Source organism: Pomacea canaliculata, linkage group LG8 (genome assembly GCF_003073045.1).
Source record: "Pomacea canaliculata isolate SZHN2017 linkage group LG8, ASM307304v1, whole genome shotgun sequence".
In the NCBI taxonomy this organism is placed as follows: domain Eukaryota; kingdom Metazoa; phylum Mollusca; class Gastropoda; order Architaenioglossa; family Ampullariidae; genus Pomacea; species Pomacea canaliculata.
In genome coordinates, this window is record NC_037597.1 from 26,600,566 (window position 1) to 26,618,529 (window position 17,964).

A 17,964-nucleotide genomic window follows, 5' to 3' on the forward strand; every position below is an offset into this window, starting at 1 on the left:
CTTCTTGACGAAAGGGCGAGCTAAACGTTGAGAGTTACGTCCCCTGGGAAAGACATGGCGTCTTCCATGCAGAACCTTGTGGGTGAGCAAAGTACCGGCATCGTGATGGAGCAAGTATTTTCGACGCTGGTGGCAGCTGTGGAAAAAATCATGAATCCCTCAGCTACCCCACAGGAACGAACAGTTGCACACCAGGTTTCTTTTTATTTTTACTTTCACGAGGCGTGTTACCAACTAAACATCAAATTCAGCATCAGCGTAAAAGGCCTATCATACAGACTCACGTAATAAAGCGTTTCAGTGCAAACAGTTGTCATAAACATTATAGCAGTGATTGTCATTAATGTAGTTCCCCCCCCCCTTAATCTGCCATCTCATTCTGTCTCTGAACTGCAATCAGTCGTATAAGGGGAGACGAGGTAGCGGAGAAATGAAGGCGCGCCAGTGGGGCCTATCTTTACCTCTCGTTCAGTAGGTTTCCCATCATGTACACTCCTTGATCTTTGTAAACCTCCCTGTTTTCTGTCGACGTCCTTCCACACATTCCCGGAGGACTGTCTTGGGAGTCTGAGGTGCCGAACGACAAGCCCTGAACCAAACCAGTTTTCGCTTCTTGACAGTGGCAAGCAGAGGTTCACGGGGACCAACCGCATTGTGAACAAATTCATCTGTTTTCTGTTTACCTTTAGGAGATTTGGAGCAGTCTCCAGAAACACTTTTGTCTGGCATGACAGAATCTTCATCTCCGTTTTGGTTAACAGAGTGTATGTTTTGCAGCTTTACAGCATTAGGAGAATGACTGGAGGCTTGTATAGCTTCAATCTGGTTTCAAAACTGTCCCAGATTTTGTTCAGCCATTGCTGCCATCACTGTTTTATTCTTTGATGAATGTCTGCCACGCAACTGCCATCCTTACATAATTCTCTTGATAGATCTTGAATAGCACTGTGGATAAAGGGCAGTCAGATAATTTCTCTCCCTCCTCCCCCACCGGAAATAGGAAAATGCTTGTTAAGATAAGGTGGTGGTCAGTATCGTCACCTGGTTATGCTTTGTTGATGATCAGCTTGAAGCATCTTGGCAGCAAGATAAAGTTGATCTGGTTGTGGATTGAATTATCTGGAGAGTTCCAGAGATTTTTTTAGGGGGGCATTTTATTAGCAAGGGTCAGCCTGTTGTTTTGAGTGAACTTAAGAAGCTGCAGACCTCTGTCATTGGTATTACTGAGGCCAGAATGGCCCACCATGCCATCCCATTGCATATAGGTGTCTGGATCCACCTTTACACCGAAATCCCTAATCATAGTGAGGATAACTTTCCTGGGCAGTTTTTCATCTTTTGTTTTAGCTATTCCTAGAACAATTCCACTTCTTCATCACTATATATCTGCCATCAGAAATTTCGAGACCATATAGGAAAAGCTGAAAAAAATGTTAACACGACTTCTAGTTGGAAAACTAAAATTGTAAATGATATGGTGTGAATAAGACACATTTTTAAAAAATGATCATCATTATTACAGAATGATTACAGAAGGTTGTTGCCTTTACTGATGCTGCTGATTTCATTTACAGTAGATACATAATCCAGAAGATGACAAGATTGGCTTGACATTTTTCAGAAAAGCATACTACATAACAAACTGGTATTTCTAATATAACTACTAATATATGCAGATCTGTGAAGAGTTTCGTGAAAAGTCACCTGTCTGCCTTCAATGTGGAATGATGCTAGCTGGCAAACAGTTCTCTCCAGTTGTTAGGCATTTTGGTCTTCAGATAGTGGAACATTTTATCAAGTGAGTTGCCTTATTGTCAAATGTTAATGTTTTCAAGTCTTTCAGTTTTTTTATTTGTCAGATGTCTTAAGCTTCATCTGCTTGCAATAACATATGTCATTTGGCCACATCAGCATTTATGGTGTACACTTATCAGCATGTATATAGTCTATGTTTACATTTTTTGCATGCATTTATATATCTTAGGATGTGTGTGAGTATGCCATACAGCGTATTTATTTGTGCACTTATATTTAACTCTTAATTCAGATTCAGGTGGTCAGAAGTAACCGAGGAGCAGAGAGAACTCTTAAAGTCACAGGCACTAGAACTAATTGACAAGGTAAAGCAGTACAGGCTATCAGGTTGTCTACATGAAAGGCGATGTAGGAATAACAGAAAAGCAGTGATCCAATGGCTTTGGGCTGCAAAATAGGAATCCGTTAGTGTGAAAGCTTAACATTTTGCATGAGAAGAAAAACCCAAATTTACTGACAGTAATCCCAGGTTCATATTCTCAATGCTTTGTATGAAGCTAATTATTGTTTTCATAAGTGAGATGCCACTGATTTGTCTCATTCATTCAGGGAACTTTCCCACTTTTGGAAGAAGAACTGCATATCAAAGATGCTGTATCACGCATCCTGGTGGAACTCATTAAACGACTGTGGCCTCAACTATGGCCTGACCTCTTTCCACATCTTAGTGAAAGTTGTCACCATGGTGTAAGTGAAATATTAGAAAATTAGTTTTCTTTTCTTATCACAATAAAACAGCTGTTTTCATTAAAACATTAAGAAAAGGCATGTAGACCAAATAAAAAATCTTGCGATAGTTTGTGAAACTTTATAATGCTTTGTCAGCAGTATAGGCATATAGTTGGGTACAAGTTTTTAAAATAAATATATGAAAAGATCCCTTGTTGAAGAAGGTTGCTTCATGTTTTGTACCATAGAATTGTTTTTTCCTTGTCATGACTGGTAAGGTTTTTGTTACAGTCAACACAGACAGAGCTGGTGTTGAAAGTACTCTTGAGGCTAGTGGAAGACATTGTGGTATTCCAAAATATTCCAGCCCAACGCCGGCGAGAGATTCTTCAGGCTTTTACCAGCATCCTGTCCCAGCTATTTCAAATATTTTTGCAGCTGCTCGACAGATACCGCAATCCCTCTGGAACCACAGTAAGTTCTTAGCCTTAGGCTCCAATCATTGTTTTTCTTGTTATTTTCATGCTCAGGAAATCACTTAGTTCCCCCTTCCTAGGAGAGAATTTTATGATTTGGTTAGGCTTCTGGTGTGTCCCTTTTGCATCTTTTTAGAAGATTCACATCTTGCAAAAGGGGCAAATCCCATCTGTTTCTGCCTTTGTGGGAGAAGGCGGACATAACGGCACAGAAAGTAACAGCTTGTGGTGGTGGTGATGGGGGGCTGAGTTTGAGTTTTATGTGCTCCCTGTTCATTGGTCATCAGGCATATCAGATGCAGACAGCTGATATTGGGCTGAGGCTTTCAGATATTATAATAGAATAATTAGAAAAATGCAGGCAACATATTGTAAGTTTCTTATTATTATATAGGATAGATTTCTGTTTTTAAGTCCTTTTTCCTGACCTTTTCTGCTTTAAGGATGTTTTTTTTTTCCAGACTGACAAAGAAGCAGTGTTGGTGTGCCAGTCTGTGCTGGCAACTTTGACTGGTTTTGTTGATTGGGTCAACATCTCACACATCACTGATGAAAATGGTCGTTTACTGGGTATTTGTGCGAGATGCTTAGTGATGAAAACTTACAGCTACATGCTGCAGAATGCTTGCTGCTTATTGTCAGTCGAAAGGTATGTGTTAGAACAACTTAAGGCATTCTTGGTGAGAACAATTATTTAGAGAGGTTCTTTGTTAGCTTGGTCATCTAGAGTGTACAAGACTTATTAAAGAATTTAGTATCTGCTTTAAAACAATTTTTTGGTACAGTTTATCAGTGGGAAATTTGAGCTCAGAGGAATTTAAGATATATGCATTTTTAAATTAAATGGTGCACTTGATTTAATTTGTGCAGGGAAAAGTTGAGGATCGTCGGCCAATTCTTGTCATGTTTAATTCAGTTGCTATGAAGGCTGTTTTGGATGCTGCTGGGTTTGTTGACTATAATTTCTTTTGTTGTAGATGTTTACCATGTGTATAAATTGTGTGAGTGTGTGATCACGCATGCACACAAACATCCACATACCTAAATGTGCACATGCAGTAGTGAGGTGACATGAATGTCAGTAACATAAAAGTGTTGCCTTAGAGAATTTTTGCTGTTTCCACCTGAAGGACTCTCATAATTGGCATACTTTGGAAGAAGTGCTGTAGATTTAACTGTGCTTATTACTTTTGAAGACAAGAGATTATTTATTCTCATGTTAACAGTTTGTTTCTGTCCTTCAGGGTAGCAGCTATGAATCTCCAAGAAGAGCATCGCTACCTTTTTCTGAAGCGTTGCTGTCAGGTCCTGACAGAGATGGGGCGGCAGCTATGTGCACTTTGGGTGAGTGTTGATGTTTCAGTAGGTGGATGTGGATTTAACTGTTTGGTAAGTGTTGGTCTTTGGGCAGGGTGTTTTAATGGTTTAGCTGGGAAGGTGTTCATTTCACCTAGTTAAGTCTTGATGCTTTGATTTAGAAATTGCTGATGTCATAAGTTTACTAGGTTGTTAAGTTGCAGGGATGGTAATGGCTTCAAGGTTTTGTCTGTTTCAGGGGCAAGTGGAAGACATTGGGCAACCAGTAGAGTTTGACACCTACCTGAAAGCACTACTTGCCTTTACTCAGCATCCAAGCCTGGTAAGTGTCTTGGAGATGCTTGCTTGCTACTGTCAGCATACCTCCCTTGTGTTTTGCCAGAATTTCTTTACCTACCTCCAGTAGGATGAGGAGAAGAATTCACTCATCAGAAAAAACAAATTGTGTAAATTCCAGACGTAAATAATGAAGTAAAAATATAGAGACTGTGTGCAAAGTGAAAAAGATGATTGTCATTAGATTTACTTGAAAAATTTTAAATTTCAGATGCTGAGAAGCTGTACCTTTAGCCTGTGGACAGCATTCATCCGACACCCCGAGATAAGTAAGAACCCGGTGCTACTTTCTTTTCTACCTCAGCTTGTGGAAGTATGCACAGGAACCCTTTACAAGGTAAGTTCCAGTTTCAGTACAAGATAAATGTTTATGAGTCAAATGTAATTACATGGATTGTGTATTACAACAGAGACAGGATTGTAATACATTTTTGTCACATTATCATATATGCAGTTTTCCAGATCACTTTCTTTACAAACATTGCAATCACTTCTATCAGATTTGATGTCAGCTGTTTATATGTGTGCATTCTTTGACCATGTCGACTCCAACTTAGCATGTACATGAACTTCAAAGAGATTTAGGTGGCTTATTTTAAGAGTCAAGGTGGTACCTTTTAAAATATTAATAAAATTGTCTCGTATTTTGCAGGTTGGTCTTCCATCACTTAATAATTCTCCTAGCTGTGAATATTCACGGGTTGATTTTGACAATGATGAAGACTTTCTTGTTTTCTTTACAAGTGAGAATGTGATTTTTTTCTTACTGCCATGAATTACATGGCCTTTATATATAGCAGAAGAAAGAGAATTAAGAGATAGATTTTGCATTAAAAAATTTTTTTTTGTAAATCTCAAAAGGAAAGAGAAAAGACTATGATGCATATCAATATCATCTGCATTGTCTCTTATGTCACCTCTTGCCTTGGGCAGTCTGGTGGCGCAACGGTTAGCACCTGTCACCAATACAGTGAGGGTTGGCTTTCCTGGGTTCAGCTCTCGTCTTGGGCATGCTGTTCTTTCTCTGCATGAGGCATCTGTTTACAGGGCTGACTGCCTTGCTGTGGTTATAGCCTTAGTTGCTGGCTCAGAAACCAATTCCCCCCTACCCCTTCTTGCCTTGTCACCAGTGAGGATTGGCTGCCCTGGGCTCAAAATCTCATCTTAAGAATGCTGTTCTTTCTTTGTATGTGGCACCTGTTTACATGGTAATGACTAGGTGTAGACTTGTATGTCATATACAGTGCTTCTGTTGCTTGTAAATATAAACTATGTTTGCCTCTGGCTTGATATTTATTTTGTTTCTCAACAGGGTATCGCACAGACTCAGCTGATACCATCCGATACATGACGTTACTTGCACCTGAACTTACCTTTTTGGTTGCTTCAAAGTGGCTGCAGACAGAATTGTCGAAACCTGTCCAAGGTCTGTTTCTTTTAAAAACAAATTTTTCATAGTCAACATAAACATGATGAATAAAGGCATTTCAAGAGACAGAAGGACCAGAAATTTCTTTGGGAATTTTTTTTTATTCATCATGTTTATATTTAGGAAAAGGTAGTCATTAAAAAGTCTTTGATGTGCTCTTACTCAAGATGAGAGATGTTAAGATTGCAACCTTCAGCTCATTTCTGTAAGGGTAACCGAAAAATATACATAAGACAATGTGAAAGGTTATTCGAAATGAAAATGCATGTGTCATTTGGCTTGCAGCTGACAAAGCACCCTGCAGTCTCAGCTCACCTGAATACTTGGAGTGGGAGGCTTTGACAATTTTCACTGAGAGTGTCATGCTGCGGCTATTTCAGTCAGATAAACAACTTCCAGATATCAGCCTGGGCATTCAGCTCTTACAGCAGCTTCTGGCCTATCAAAATCAGGTAAGTGTCCAAGTTGCTGGCTCTGTGGAAAAAACCTATTTCCATCCTTGTACATACATGTTCGTAGATTGCCATGTCTCTAGTACCTACATTTGAAGTTATATATTTGACATGATCAGAGTGGAGTCAAAAACAAATTTAATTAAAAAATTTGCTTGATATTAATTCAAGTGTTTTTGACAAAACAGGATGTGCATCGTGCATGATATGAATAATGCAGCGTAAATGTTCTTAGCTTCATGACATCATGACATTGAATAATAATAAATGTGCAATTTCTGTATATTCAGAATCATGCTCATACAGGAGTATGCTCTTAGCACTTTATATCAAGTGTTTGATTTAAACCAGATTAATGTGTGGTACATAAAGGAACAGAAAGTTAGGCAGCAATATAATGCAGTCAGAACAGTTTTCTTGTAGCTTTAGTTGTGTGGTATCAGCTAACAAAAGCGGCATGCCTGATGGATTTTAAAACAAATACAGGATCCCTTGATCCAGTCCTGTGCACTGTCCTGTATGTCAGCACTATTCCCTTTTCTCCGCCACAGCCCCACGCTGCTTCCTTCAGTTTTGGAAAAGGTGAGTGCTTCCGACTCAGTCTTCATTTTATGATTTTTAAAGGTAGTTCAAATTAATATACATCACTGCCATTTTAGTGTATTTAAAGTGTTCGTGCTCTTTTTTAAAATAACCCACTAAAAGTGCAATAGGAACTGAACCCAAAAGGATGCACACTAGCTGGTTTGACTCGTGTGTGATGCAGCATATTTACTCCTTTGAAGGTAAAGAAGCAAGAGAAAGAAAATGGGTTCTGCCCTAACAAAATATCTATCTTCAAGAAAAATTGGTCTCTAACACCTTACTGCTCCATGACGGAATTGATAGTGGAAAAGAGTTGTAATTTTCATAGATGACATTAACACGAGAGAGCAAATTGTTCTTCTGGACAACTATTTGCATATTTCTTTCTATTAGTAGTATTTCCTGATTTTTTTTTTTTTGATATTTTTCACTGTTTGGTTTCAAAATACAGCAGATGTTTAACTGAATAACAAAGGAAGAAACTTATGAACAGTTATCTTCATAGTAAATGAATGATAAATAAAATATTAAATACAAATAATGTATAACAAACTAATATAATATATAACAAAGCAAGTATCATGCTAACAGGTGATTTTGAAAAAAGGCTGAATAATTTGTTGTTTATATATGCAGCATAATATTCTGAGCACATTGGTTTTGACTATACATTTGGTATTGTCAAACACCCTTTCATCTGATATTTGTATGGTCAGTATTGTTGGTTTGTCTTTTTAGATATTTGCATCTGTTGTCTTCTCCCTGCCTGGCCAAACAAAGTCTACCAGAAGTCGGGCGGTGAAGAATGTCCGACAACATGGCTGCTCATTTCTTGTCAAAATATGTAAAGAACATCCAGACATTTTGTTTGTAAGTCATCTCTAATGATTGATGTTTGTGACCTTTACATTTCTGTCTTCTCTCCTTTCTTCGTACATTTATAATGACATGTTTACTATCTATTGTTTTTTGTGTATTATTTACTGTGCATTATTTCGTAGATTGTGGTGTAGAAAAAGGGAAGTTTTCATAGACACCCTACATAGGCATAGAATGCAGCTGTTTGATTGTTGGTTGACTTAAGGATTGCCAAAATAATTCATTTATATGTTTAAGAATGATGAGCTAAACTTTTCTTCAGCAAGATGAGTTAGAATACAAGAACTCCTGATTTTCCCTTTGTGCTCTCCTTGACTGTGCAGCTGTGTGTGTATATATATATACACATGTAAGTAAGAAGAGAGATGGACTGATTAAGAATTTTGTTAGATGTTTCCAAACACCGTTGCAAATATGAATGTTAGAAATGGATTTTGTGCCATTCAGTCCTGTTTAATAATTTTACTAACAACATACTCCATTTCTTTTTGTCTTAGCTGAATTTGTACATTTGTTTGTATTGCATTCTCAGTTTGATCACCAGTTTGTATATTTGTATCTCAGCCTGAGTTTGACCATCTGTATGTATGCATCAAGAACATTGATGCTGATCCTGAGCAGCTGTCACAAATGGAGCGGTGTATACTTATTGAAGCCCTTATTATTGTCAGGTATGTAGGAATATACACAAATTGCTTGAGTAACTTGTGTGCATGTGCGTGTGACTTAGTAAATTTCAGTCATTTTCAAGACCCAGTTTAAAAAAGAATCAGTACCTGAGAGGTTTCAACATTACTGGGTGATACTGGTATCTGAGGAAATACAGGTCTTTTTTGATTAACATTAAGAATCTGTGTGTGTGTGAGAGAGAGAGAGAAAAGAGTCCATAAATAATCTTCTGTGGAAAGTGTAGTCAGATACTGTGTTAATTTTTTCCCTTATTTAATTACATATTTATATATCTCGAAGCAAAAGCACAAAGTGTACCGGGTAGTCATTTATCTGTATTAGAGTCCTTCAGTGAGTAATGTTATGGCTTTAAAACCTAGATTGGGTGCAAAAGAGAAAAAAAAGAATATATTAAATATCTTATCACCATCCATTTTATTTCACTATCTCACAGCAACCAGTTTGCAGACTTTGAGAGACAGTCAGCATTCATTGCAGAAGTTCTGAACCCAGTTAAACAGATGTGGTCTTCACCAGAGTTTACAGAGCAAGTGATTTTATTCTCTTGAGCTAATTCTGAATTTCAGTTCAGACAAGATACAAATTCTATAGGCATATAATCTGCCTAAAGATTACAGAAAGATACTTCATCCTGATAAAAAGTGCATTCTACATTTCAATTTTTAAATATTATTGAATCAGCCATTAAGAAAATATATATTGTTTGCTCATGTTTACATGAAAGCATAAATTCAGAATTTTCAAATAATTTAAAGTTTGTGCTGTCATGCAAAGTGACCAAAGTATTTTCTTTTTTTTCCTTTTTTTAGAGCTTTCAGTCATCCGTCCAAGCTAATGTCATACATTGGCCTAAATCAGAAGCCAGTTCAACCAAGTTCTGCAGACACATGTGGCATAAACAGATCTCATGTAGGTGAACTCCATATGAAATGCAAGTTGAGAAAGAAAGCCATCATTTTAATTGTTTTCATTAAGTTCTGTTTTGCATGTTTCACAAGAGATAAATTTTTTTTCCCCTTTTAGATCATGTATTGCATCACCATGATCTTGATCTTTGCAAAAAGGACCACCTGGCCAGAAGATCTCAATGTAAGTTGATTCCCCGGATTATGTTCTTTGCTTTGCCCATCAACTTGTCTCTCATAACACTTTTCAGCTGATCTCTAAGCTTGTTAGCCAATCATTAGCTATACCTGACTGTCTATAGTTATTCTTGCCATCCAATTTTCTCTTTGAAAACTTTGGCCTTTAAAAAATCTAGCACTTTTTCCTACTTCCTCATCGAACACTTGAATCTGTTGTCATTTGTCAATTCAATTTACAGCCTTGAGGAATTGTGTTGTGAAATGTTGACCTTTTCAAATTACTTGGTCTTATACCAGCATGCATGAGATACCTTAAAGAGAAAGTTATCCTTTTTAAGATGTTATCCATCAGTTAGGCCAGAGAATACTATCCAGGCTGATCAAAGCTGTCTCTGTCAAAATTGACAGTATAATGTTAGTCTCCTGGTGTGGTCTTTATGTGTCCTCAGGCAGCTGAACGAGGAGGTTTTGTTTTGTGTAAGTCAGAAGATGGAAGTGTTATTCTGCGTAACCCTGCCACAGCACACATCACCCATTTTCTAGACAACCTGTTTGCCCTAATCAGGTAATAATTAAATATTTCCATTTAATTGATAATTTGACAGCTTTTTAACTACCTAAATTCTTCAGAGTGCTGCAGTTTTTCTTCCCCACTGAGCTAACTAGGGCTTTACAAGGAAGTTTTGTAGTCAAGGGAGAGAACTTAAGCATAACATTTTTTTAAGGGATGATACCAGTTAATATCAGAGTTCAAAATTAGGAAATTAATTAGGAAAGTTAGGAAAAAGTAGTTAAAAAATTAGGAAATCACCACAAATATTTCAGAAGTAAAACTTTTGAACCTCCAAGTATAAAGTCTTTTTAGTGACTTTCAACATTAAGTTATGCTTCTTTTGTTCTCTCTGTGATATCAGCTTGACTTCTTGCTTAATTTGATTTTCTTTTAACTCGTTTGTTTTCCATTGAGAAGTGTAACATTGTTAGTGCAAGAACAAGAGAAATGGGCAGAGAAAGAAAACAGATATAAAGAATGTGAATGATGGAAAAGCACCATTTGTACTTTATTTGTTAGGTTTAGTAATCTAAAATACAACATGTATCCTGCAGAACATTCTGTTGCCTTTGGCTGCCAGAGTTCATGCAGCAGCGACACCCAGAGTTTGCAAAAGCCTATGACCTGCAGGAAAATGAAAGACTTGCAGCGCTGGGTGAGACTTTCTAGTCAATGATTTTAGCTATAGCAGGGTTAGGGCTTAGGAGGCATAGTGTTAATGAGAAACTGATGATAGAAGAGTCCTGTGTTAAAGGTCAAGAAAAGTTTTTTTAATTCTTTTAATGGAGAAATGGATGGATATCTTGTTAGGTCATGTGCATGTACTGTATTTTTATTTGCTTTGGAGTTGTATCAGATAGAGGCTGACAGCTCAGGCAGTTCATGGTTGATAAAAATCTCATGAACATGTCTTGAAACATCCAACGCATTTTCAGTCCACTAGGTGTCATCCTGCATTTTTGGTTTATTTGTGTATATCATTCGCTTTGTTATAAAGAGTTTCAATAGTGTAAATGAGGTTAGTTTATAAGTATAATTAAGCTTTGAGAACAAATATTCCATTCATTCTGGCAGACACAGATAGTGATCTTGAAATATTTCAGGCATTCAACCACCTTGCATAGACAACGCAGACTCACTGGTGAACCGACAACCCTTAGAGAGGATGCAGAATTTTATTTCTGTGGCTTTTGACAATTGGTACTTCTGTTTTTTCTCTTCTCTTACATCATATTGATGTCTAGAAAAATTTGTTGGGTGGTGAACAAGTTAACATGGTGGGTTGTTAACAGATGGGCAATTGGAATTGTTATACCTGCTCATAAGTGTTGTTTCCTCCCACACCATCTTTGTCTTGCATAGTTATCTCCCCTTCTGCTGTAGCCTTGATTAAAAAAATTCTCTTCATAACATCCTTGTATTATTAATTAGAATCTTAGAGAAGGTTTTTAATGTAATTTTTTGACTGCCTTCTTTGAAGTTTCCATTTGCAACATTTGCAGAATTGAAATAGTCATGAAAGATGATAGTGTCACATGAAAGTTTTGGGGCCCCAAAATAATATTGATACTTATGACTTCTTTCTGCCATCAGTTTCCACATTCTTGGCAATGCAGGACAGTTCTTGGGCCATGAGTTTTACAACTGGCCAGGCCTGGCACAGGTCTTGGTGGCAGCTGTCTTCCAAAACATGGAGCACCTGCCTGACTACAGGCTGAAGCCAGTCATGCGTATCCTTGGCTCTGGATTGTTTGCTGGGGATTATCTGAGGTTTAATGTAAAGACTAGCCTGTCAACATGAAAATAAAATTGCCGGAAGAATTAATATAATACAGAACTGTCATTAGTTTATTACAAAAAATATGTAGTGAATTTTTAATTGAAAATGTACTTAAATTGGAAATAAGAATGTCTCTGAAGGTTGCAACTCATGCAAGAACTTTGAGTGAATGCTTATAAAGCATTGCCCAATCAGTGAGCAAACTTTTGCGTCATTAAAAAATAACATCAAGCCCTCTTTCCTAAATCCTTGTCAGAAGTGCAATTTCATTAGTGTTACCAATCAACTTAGGAGATGATCTTAACTATTAGGAGCTTATGGGCGACAACTGCTCTTTAGCAAAACAAATTAATATTCAGTGAGGTTACTGGTCCTGGCTGCTGTGGGCTTCACTGTCCCAGGTGTACCTCCTTTGATCACTACAGAACGCTCTGTAAAAGAAGCAACTTTTAAAGTATTAAAGAGAATTTACAAGGACATTTTCATTGCATCTTGTCTGCATGATAGAATTTCCCCCAGTATTGTGGAATTTTGATTTATCTTTATTTTTAGTGATTATGTTGAATCACATAAAAATAATTTTGTGTTAAGTCTTTAATTGTGCTGTCAATGTTCAAATGAGGGAGGATTGATTATCTGGACACAGCATGTGCAAGTATTGTGTGTGTACATTTGTGCATGTCTATGTATGTAACTGAGTGTCTAACTCATATCTTGATAATTAAGCTCCTTAACGGTCTTAGGTGCATTTTTAAAGCCATTAATCAGTTATTGCCCCAGACAGTATTATGCCACAGTTGCAGTGCCTGTTCTTTGTGGGGTGTGTCCTGCCATGTTCCAGGTGAGTCATCCAGACATGCTCTCTTGCTTCCTGGCTAGTCGGTGCAAAATTTCTAGAATGTTTTGAATTTTGTGACTCACTGACTTTTTGAATTCATGAGAGGGCCCTTCTCTTCCTAGTCATCGAATCTCAGTACTGCATGTACCCAATGGTAGTGTAACCAATATGATACTGGCAGCAAAAAGAAAAAAGAAATTCTTTGGCAGCTCATTCAATATGAACAAAAATGGAAGAAGTTAAAAAGATTTATTTTAGAATCAGGATTGGTTTTGTTGTTCTTATCATTTAGCTTTCTGACTGCACTCTGTAATGCTTTTCACTTTTATAAGACAAGAATATAGCTGCTTCCTTATTTAAATTTTTTTTTTAAATGAAAAAAATCCCTCCAGACTCAATAATATTTCTGTCTAATTTTATGTTTTACAGAAGTTGTCAGCTCGATGGCTTGTTATCAACCAAAGATACGAAGATGGGTAGGTTCGGTTATCAGAAGATGTGTAATTCAAGCAGATTGTAAAGTACCTCTCTTATTATGTTCCATTTTTTCTTATATGCTGAAGACAGTGGACCCAAATCTAATGGGTGTGGTCAGAGGTTTGGTTATCTCATTGATGGGACCACATTTTCTTCAGTTTGGTGCCCTTGACCTTATTGAATGTCTTGCTGCTTGAACCAAGAAATCATAGCTGTACCCTGCTAACATTGATTCAGTTTTGAAAATTGCATTCAACTGGTCACAAACTCTATGCCTGAATTTTCTGTACCAATTATTGTGGGAAACATTCCACTTGAATTACGTTTAATGAATGAGATTAAATCTTTTTCTTTCAAAGTTCATTTGTTTTCAACTTGGAGAAAAGGTTATAATTTTGATAGACATTTTCATTTACCTTTAAGATGTGTATTGGGATGAAAAGATAGAATGAGTTGTACAATTTGCAAAATTAAAAAGAGTAATGATTGACTACATGCTTGAATAGAATCAATCACTGAATGTAATTTCTGGTCAGGGTGGATAGGGATGATGAAAGTGCTGAATCTCAGGAGGTCTTAGAAGATCAGCTCACACGACAACTTACTCGTGAATATCTGGAGCTCATCAGTGAGTATATTACCTTGCTAGTAGCAAGAATGAAATCGTGAAATTTGTGAATGTTAGTGAACACTTGCATTTGGAGAATATAAGTAGTTTAGCATTGAGTTTAGTCTCTGACAGTGTTATCTGCAATGGTACATTTGATACCAGTCTAGTATTAATTATATCCCCTAACTGACTAGCTATTGAATGGGTATCTGACCCTTTAAAGAGGGTTGGAGAATAAAATCCAGTGAGGGAGAGGAGATGGGCACCAAATGTTTGCTCTTAGAAAAATGTGGTCTCAAATACTTCACTTCCCCAATGATCATCAGGTCATGGGATACCTATACTAAATATTTCAAACAGCTATTGTCTACAAAACCAGCCATGACCATCTGTTATAGCTTTTATGTGTTTAGGTGATAATTAGGTTCTGTGGTAAGCAGGTGCTTTATGACAACTGTACAATGGATTAGAGATGTCAGGCCTTAGTAATTAGCATTTTACAATATTCCTTATTTTATGCCCTAGCATGAAAAGCTAAACACACATTGTGACAGTTTTAGTATGGTGATGAGATGCCAGTAAGGTTTGCAGTAAAATGAGATGCAACTTAAGTGTAGCAATAGGAAAGTCAGAAATAGTTGTCTGTGATAGTTACTGTGTGCACAAGTCGCCTCAGCAGTAAAGTGGAGGTGACCGAGGAGATGGCCATGGATGAAGAAGTGGTTCCACCACAGTTTAACCGGAATGAAAAGGCTCTCAGTGAACTAGGACTCCTCTGCATGAGAACAGAGGTCAGTTTTATGGTCCTAATCGACGGTTGTTTTAGTTTTTGTGTACATGTGTTTCAAGTACTTCCTCTTCACACTACTGAAGTTTCCCCTCCCCATTGCTATATTTCTCTCCTGTGCAGTTATCACCACATTGTGTTGGTTGGTTGTTATAGGCACTGTTTCCATCCTTGTTGCTGTGTGTGCTGAGTGGCATTACCTGGAGTGACACCATCTGTTGCACCAGATGCGTTAGCATCTGCTGGCTCCTTGTCAAACAGGTAGAGTGATTTTCCCTCCTACATATTCCACCATTATTGGAGTTTTGCGTAGCTGCTGCTAATGCTGTCAATTTCATGGAAGTGTGTGCTCATTTCTTCTACTGATTTTATCACAATCATTGCAAAAAAAGAAATAACGTTCCTGATGGTCATGCTTACCTACAAACTTCTCTGTCTGCCAGCTGATCACCGACAATGTCATGAGAAAAGATGGGGCGGTACACGTGTTTAGTTCAGTGCTGACTGGCCTTCAGATTCATGGCCAGCATGATGGGATGCAAGCACTGCTGGTCAGCCTGGCACTGACAGTCTATGAGGAAATGGTAAGATTGATTTCCTCATACTATTGTGCTGTGTCCATTACTTCGTTCTGCACCAGACAGGTTTTTTTTTAATACAGGCTATAGAGTGTGACCAGTTAGACCTGTGCCAGTTGTAGCAGCTCAGTAAAGTTTGCTTGATCTTTATCTAATAATCCTACACTTGATTGGTGCACCCTGTTGGGCAGATATGCTTGGCTGCTGCAGTAAAGGAGGCATAACCTTTAACTATATTTTTTTCACTTTTGTTTCAGTTTTTCACAGGTTCTACAGATTTAATAAATTCATGCATAAACAGCAGTACAGAATGTCAAAGTGAAACATTATGTCTTTTTTCTGTTGCAGCGACCACAGTATCCAGAGCTAAAGGATGTTTTGTTAAGTATACCTGGCTGTACTGAAGAAGCCGTTCAGGTATGCCAAAGCATGAGTTTTCTTCCTTGTGTTTTGAATTTGTTCACTAAACATTTTCAATAAAGCCATTTTTTTGTCACTATGCAGTTTTTACTTTTATAATGCTAATAAAAGCATGATGTAAGTCAAGTGAAAAATTGATATACTCTTTCCAAAAAAAGGCAAAGAATGTTCTGAGGGTTCCATTCAAGTAGGCTCAGTGGTGAGGATCTTATTATTTTATCAATAGTCTCAAGGGAGGGGACAGTAAGTTTTGACTGATGAATGTAGATCACACCAGAAGGGAGCTACATCAAGCATCAGTTAATCAGCAAAGGCACCACATTGAGTTACAGGGTTAGACAAATGATCTCATGCAATTTGCTTGCCTCCTTCCAGAACTTTGAGAAAACATTTCTTCAGGGAATTAGCCCTCAAAAAATGCCTCCTGAAAAGAAGAAGAAGGAAGTCTTTAAAAACCTCATCAGCAGTATTATTGGGGTGAGAATGCATTTTTTGCTTTTTTAAGGTTTACTTCTTTGTTGCCTTTTGGCTGAGGATAAGAATCTGATCCAAACTTGTGTACTGATATACATAATTTGAAGGCACTGGTATATCTACTTCAACCAGCCTCAACAATCCCCAAGTTGCATTGTGGAGAATTTTATGTTAATCTTTTCATAATCGTTGTAGGCTAATGCCTTGGTTCAGAGTGAAGTGAGACCAGTAAATAGCCCTCACATTACTCTTGTTACAGCTGGTCTCTTATGTTATACCATCTAGAAATATGATAGCAGGAAGTAGAAGATTCTTCAAATTTCAATGATCAATCCAGTTCAGGACCAGGGAGAGCTACTTCCATTGCAGTAGCTTCACATCAGTTAAATATGTAGAGGAAACTTTAGTATTAAGTGTTAAAAATAACTATTTTAAATATTTAGATGCTACGGAAATGATTACCATGATAACCTCTATGTTTAAACTTCTATAAACGTGAATTTGTTTTTTTTTTTTTTTTTTTTTGATTCAGAAAAGTATTGGTCAGCAGTTCAAACGAGAAGCGAGTTACAAAAATCTTCCACCCATGTTTGTGCGCCGCAGCAGGAAGAATGCAGTCGATGTCATAGAGACTGGGGATGACAGTCTTTGCTCACTGTTTGCTGGTGACGATGTCTGAAGAGATCTTGCCGCCTCCACTCGACACATTATCTTCTCGTAAAATGATGCCGACTTCAGCAGCTAGAATGTACTGTTTGAACCAAGCCAAAATGTCATTTGGCATGAGGCTGTTGTGTGTTGGTCAAAAGCACAATTTCTGTGATGCGTAATGTGTTTTCAAGGGCTTGTTTTCCAGACACAGATGGTGAGAGAAGGTAAAACTGGTGGAAAAAAAAACAAAAAAAAACAACTGAAGTAAACTTTGACCCGCAAGAATTAACCAAAAAAGTACTCAAAAATGAAGTAAAGACAGATGTGCAAAGTGCAGAGTAAGCATCATGACTCCTGACCCTAGTTAGATGGGCCACACCACAAAATGTATTTTGCTGCTTTTATTAGTGTGCAGGGGAAGCACCCTTTCATACCTGCTGAGTATGTGTTATTGATACCGGACTGCAACTTTTTCACTGGAAAGATGGGGATGTTGGTGTTTGAAAAATGAATGTATGGCTTTGCTGAAATACTTTTGGGGCAGCAGGTAAAAGCAACTGTTTGCTTTTTCCATATGCATTTGCTGCAAAGAATGGCAAAAAAGTAAGTACATCATGGGCTACAGGTGGTGCAAGCTAACATCTTCACGAGTCTTGTTTCCTGCCCTTTTTAGTTAGGGAAGACGGGAACTGCAACCATCTCTCACCTAAAGGCAGTGCAAAAGTACCGGATACTTTTTATGTTTATGTGAATTATACCCTCTTTTGTTTATGTAAAGCAGAACTTAGTGATGCAGAAATTTATCAGCCTTTTTTTCATGGAGTTGAAAATTACAAAACCACTTTCTAGGGATTTTCTCATCATTTAAATGTTGGTCATACACAGATGTTAGAAACTTGCACATCCTTGTTATATTAAATGTTTATGGGGCATAGAAAATGTTAATAGTTTCAGTCAGCTATTCCTTCTTAGCACATACACACATGCACTCAAAGGTTTCCTCATCAGCTAAAATTCCACTTCATTCTACACATTTTTTCTAATGCCAGTGTCAATCTTTACA

The 17,964-nt window shown here is 37.5% G+C and overlaps 1 protein-coding gene across 1 annotated transcript; it reads left to right on the forward strand.

The window, feature by feature from the left end:
* Nucleotides 1-17: 17 nt before the first annotated feature.
* LOC112571129 (exportin-5-like) lies at nt 18-17,863 on the forward strand. The gene is given in 33 exon segments (XM_025249942.1): nt 18-195; nt 1,677-1,798; nt 2,048-2,120; nt 2,365-2,502; nt 2,776-2,958; nt 3,422-3,527; nt 3,530-3,609; nt 3,831-3,907; nt 4,205-4,304; nt 4,516-4,599; nt 4,825-4,950; nt 5,266-5,356; nt 5,926-6,039; nt 6,328-6,494; nt 6,981-7,076; nt 7,818-7,949; nt 8,523-8,629; nt 9,082-9,174; nt 9,458-9,557; nt 9,672-9,737; nt 10,183-10,298; nt 10,841-10,941; nt 11,390-11,486; nt 11,880-12,016; nt 12,810-12,907; nt 13,334-13,380; nt 13,918-14,009; nt 14,643-14,782; nt 14,935-15,039; nt 15,222-15,362; nt 15,705-15,773; nt 16,152-16,253; nt 16,783-17,863. Coding segments are annotated over 33 exon segments (3,588 nt in total). The 5' UTR covers nt 18-54; the 3' UTR covers nt 16,930-17,863.
* The last annotated feature ends 101 nt before the right edge of the window (nt 17,864-17,964 follow it).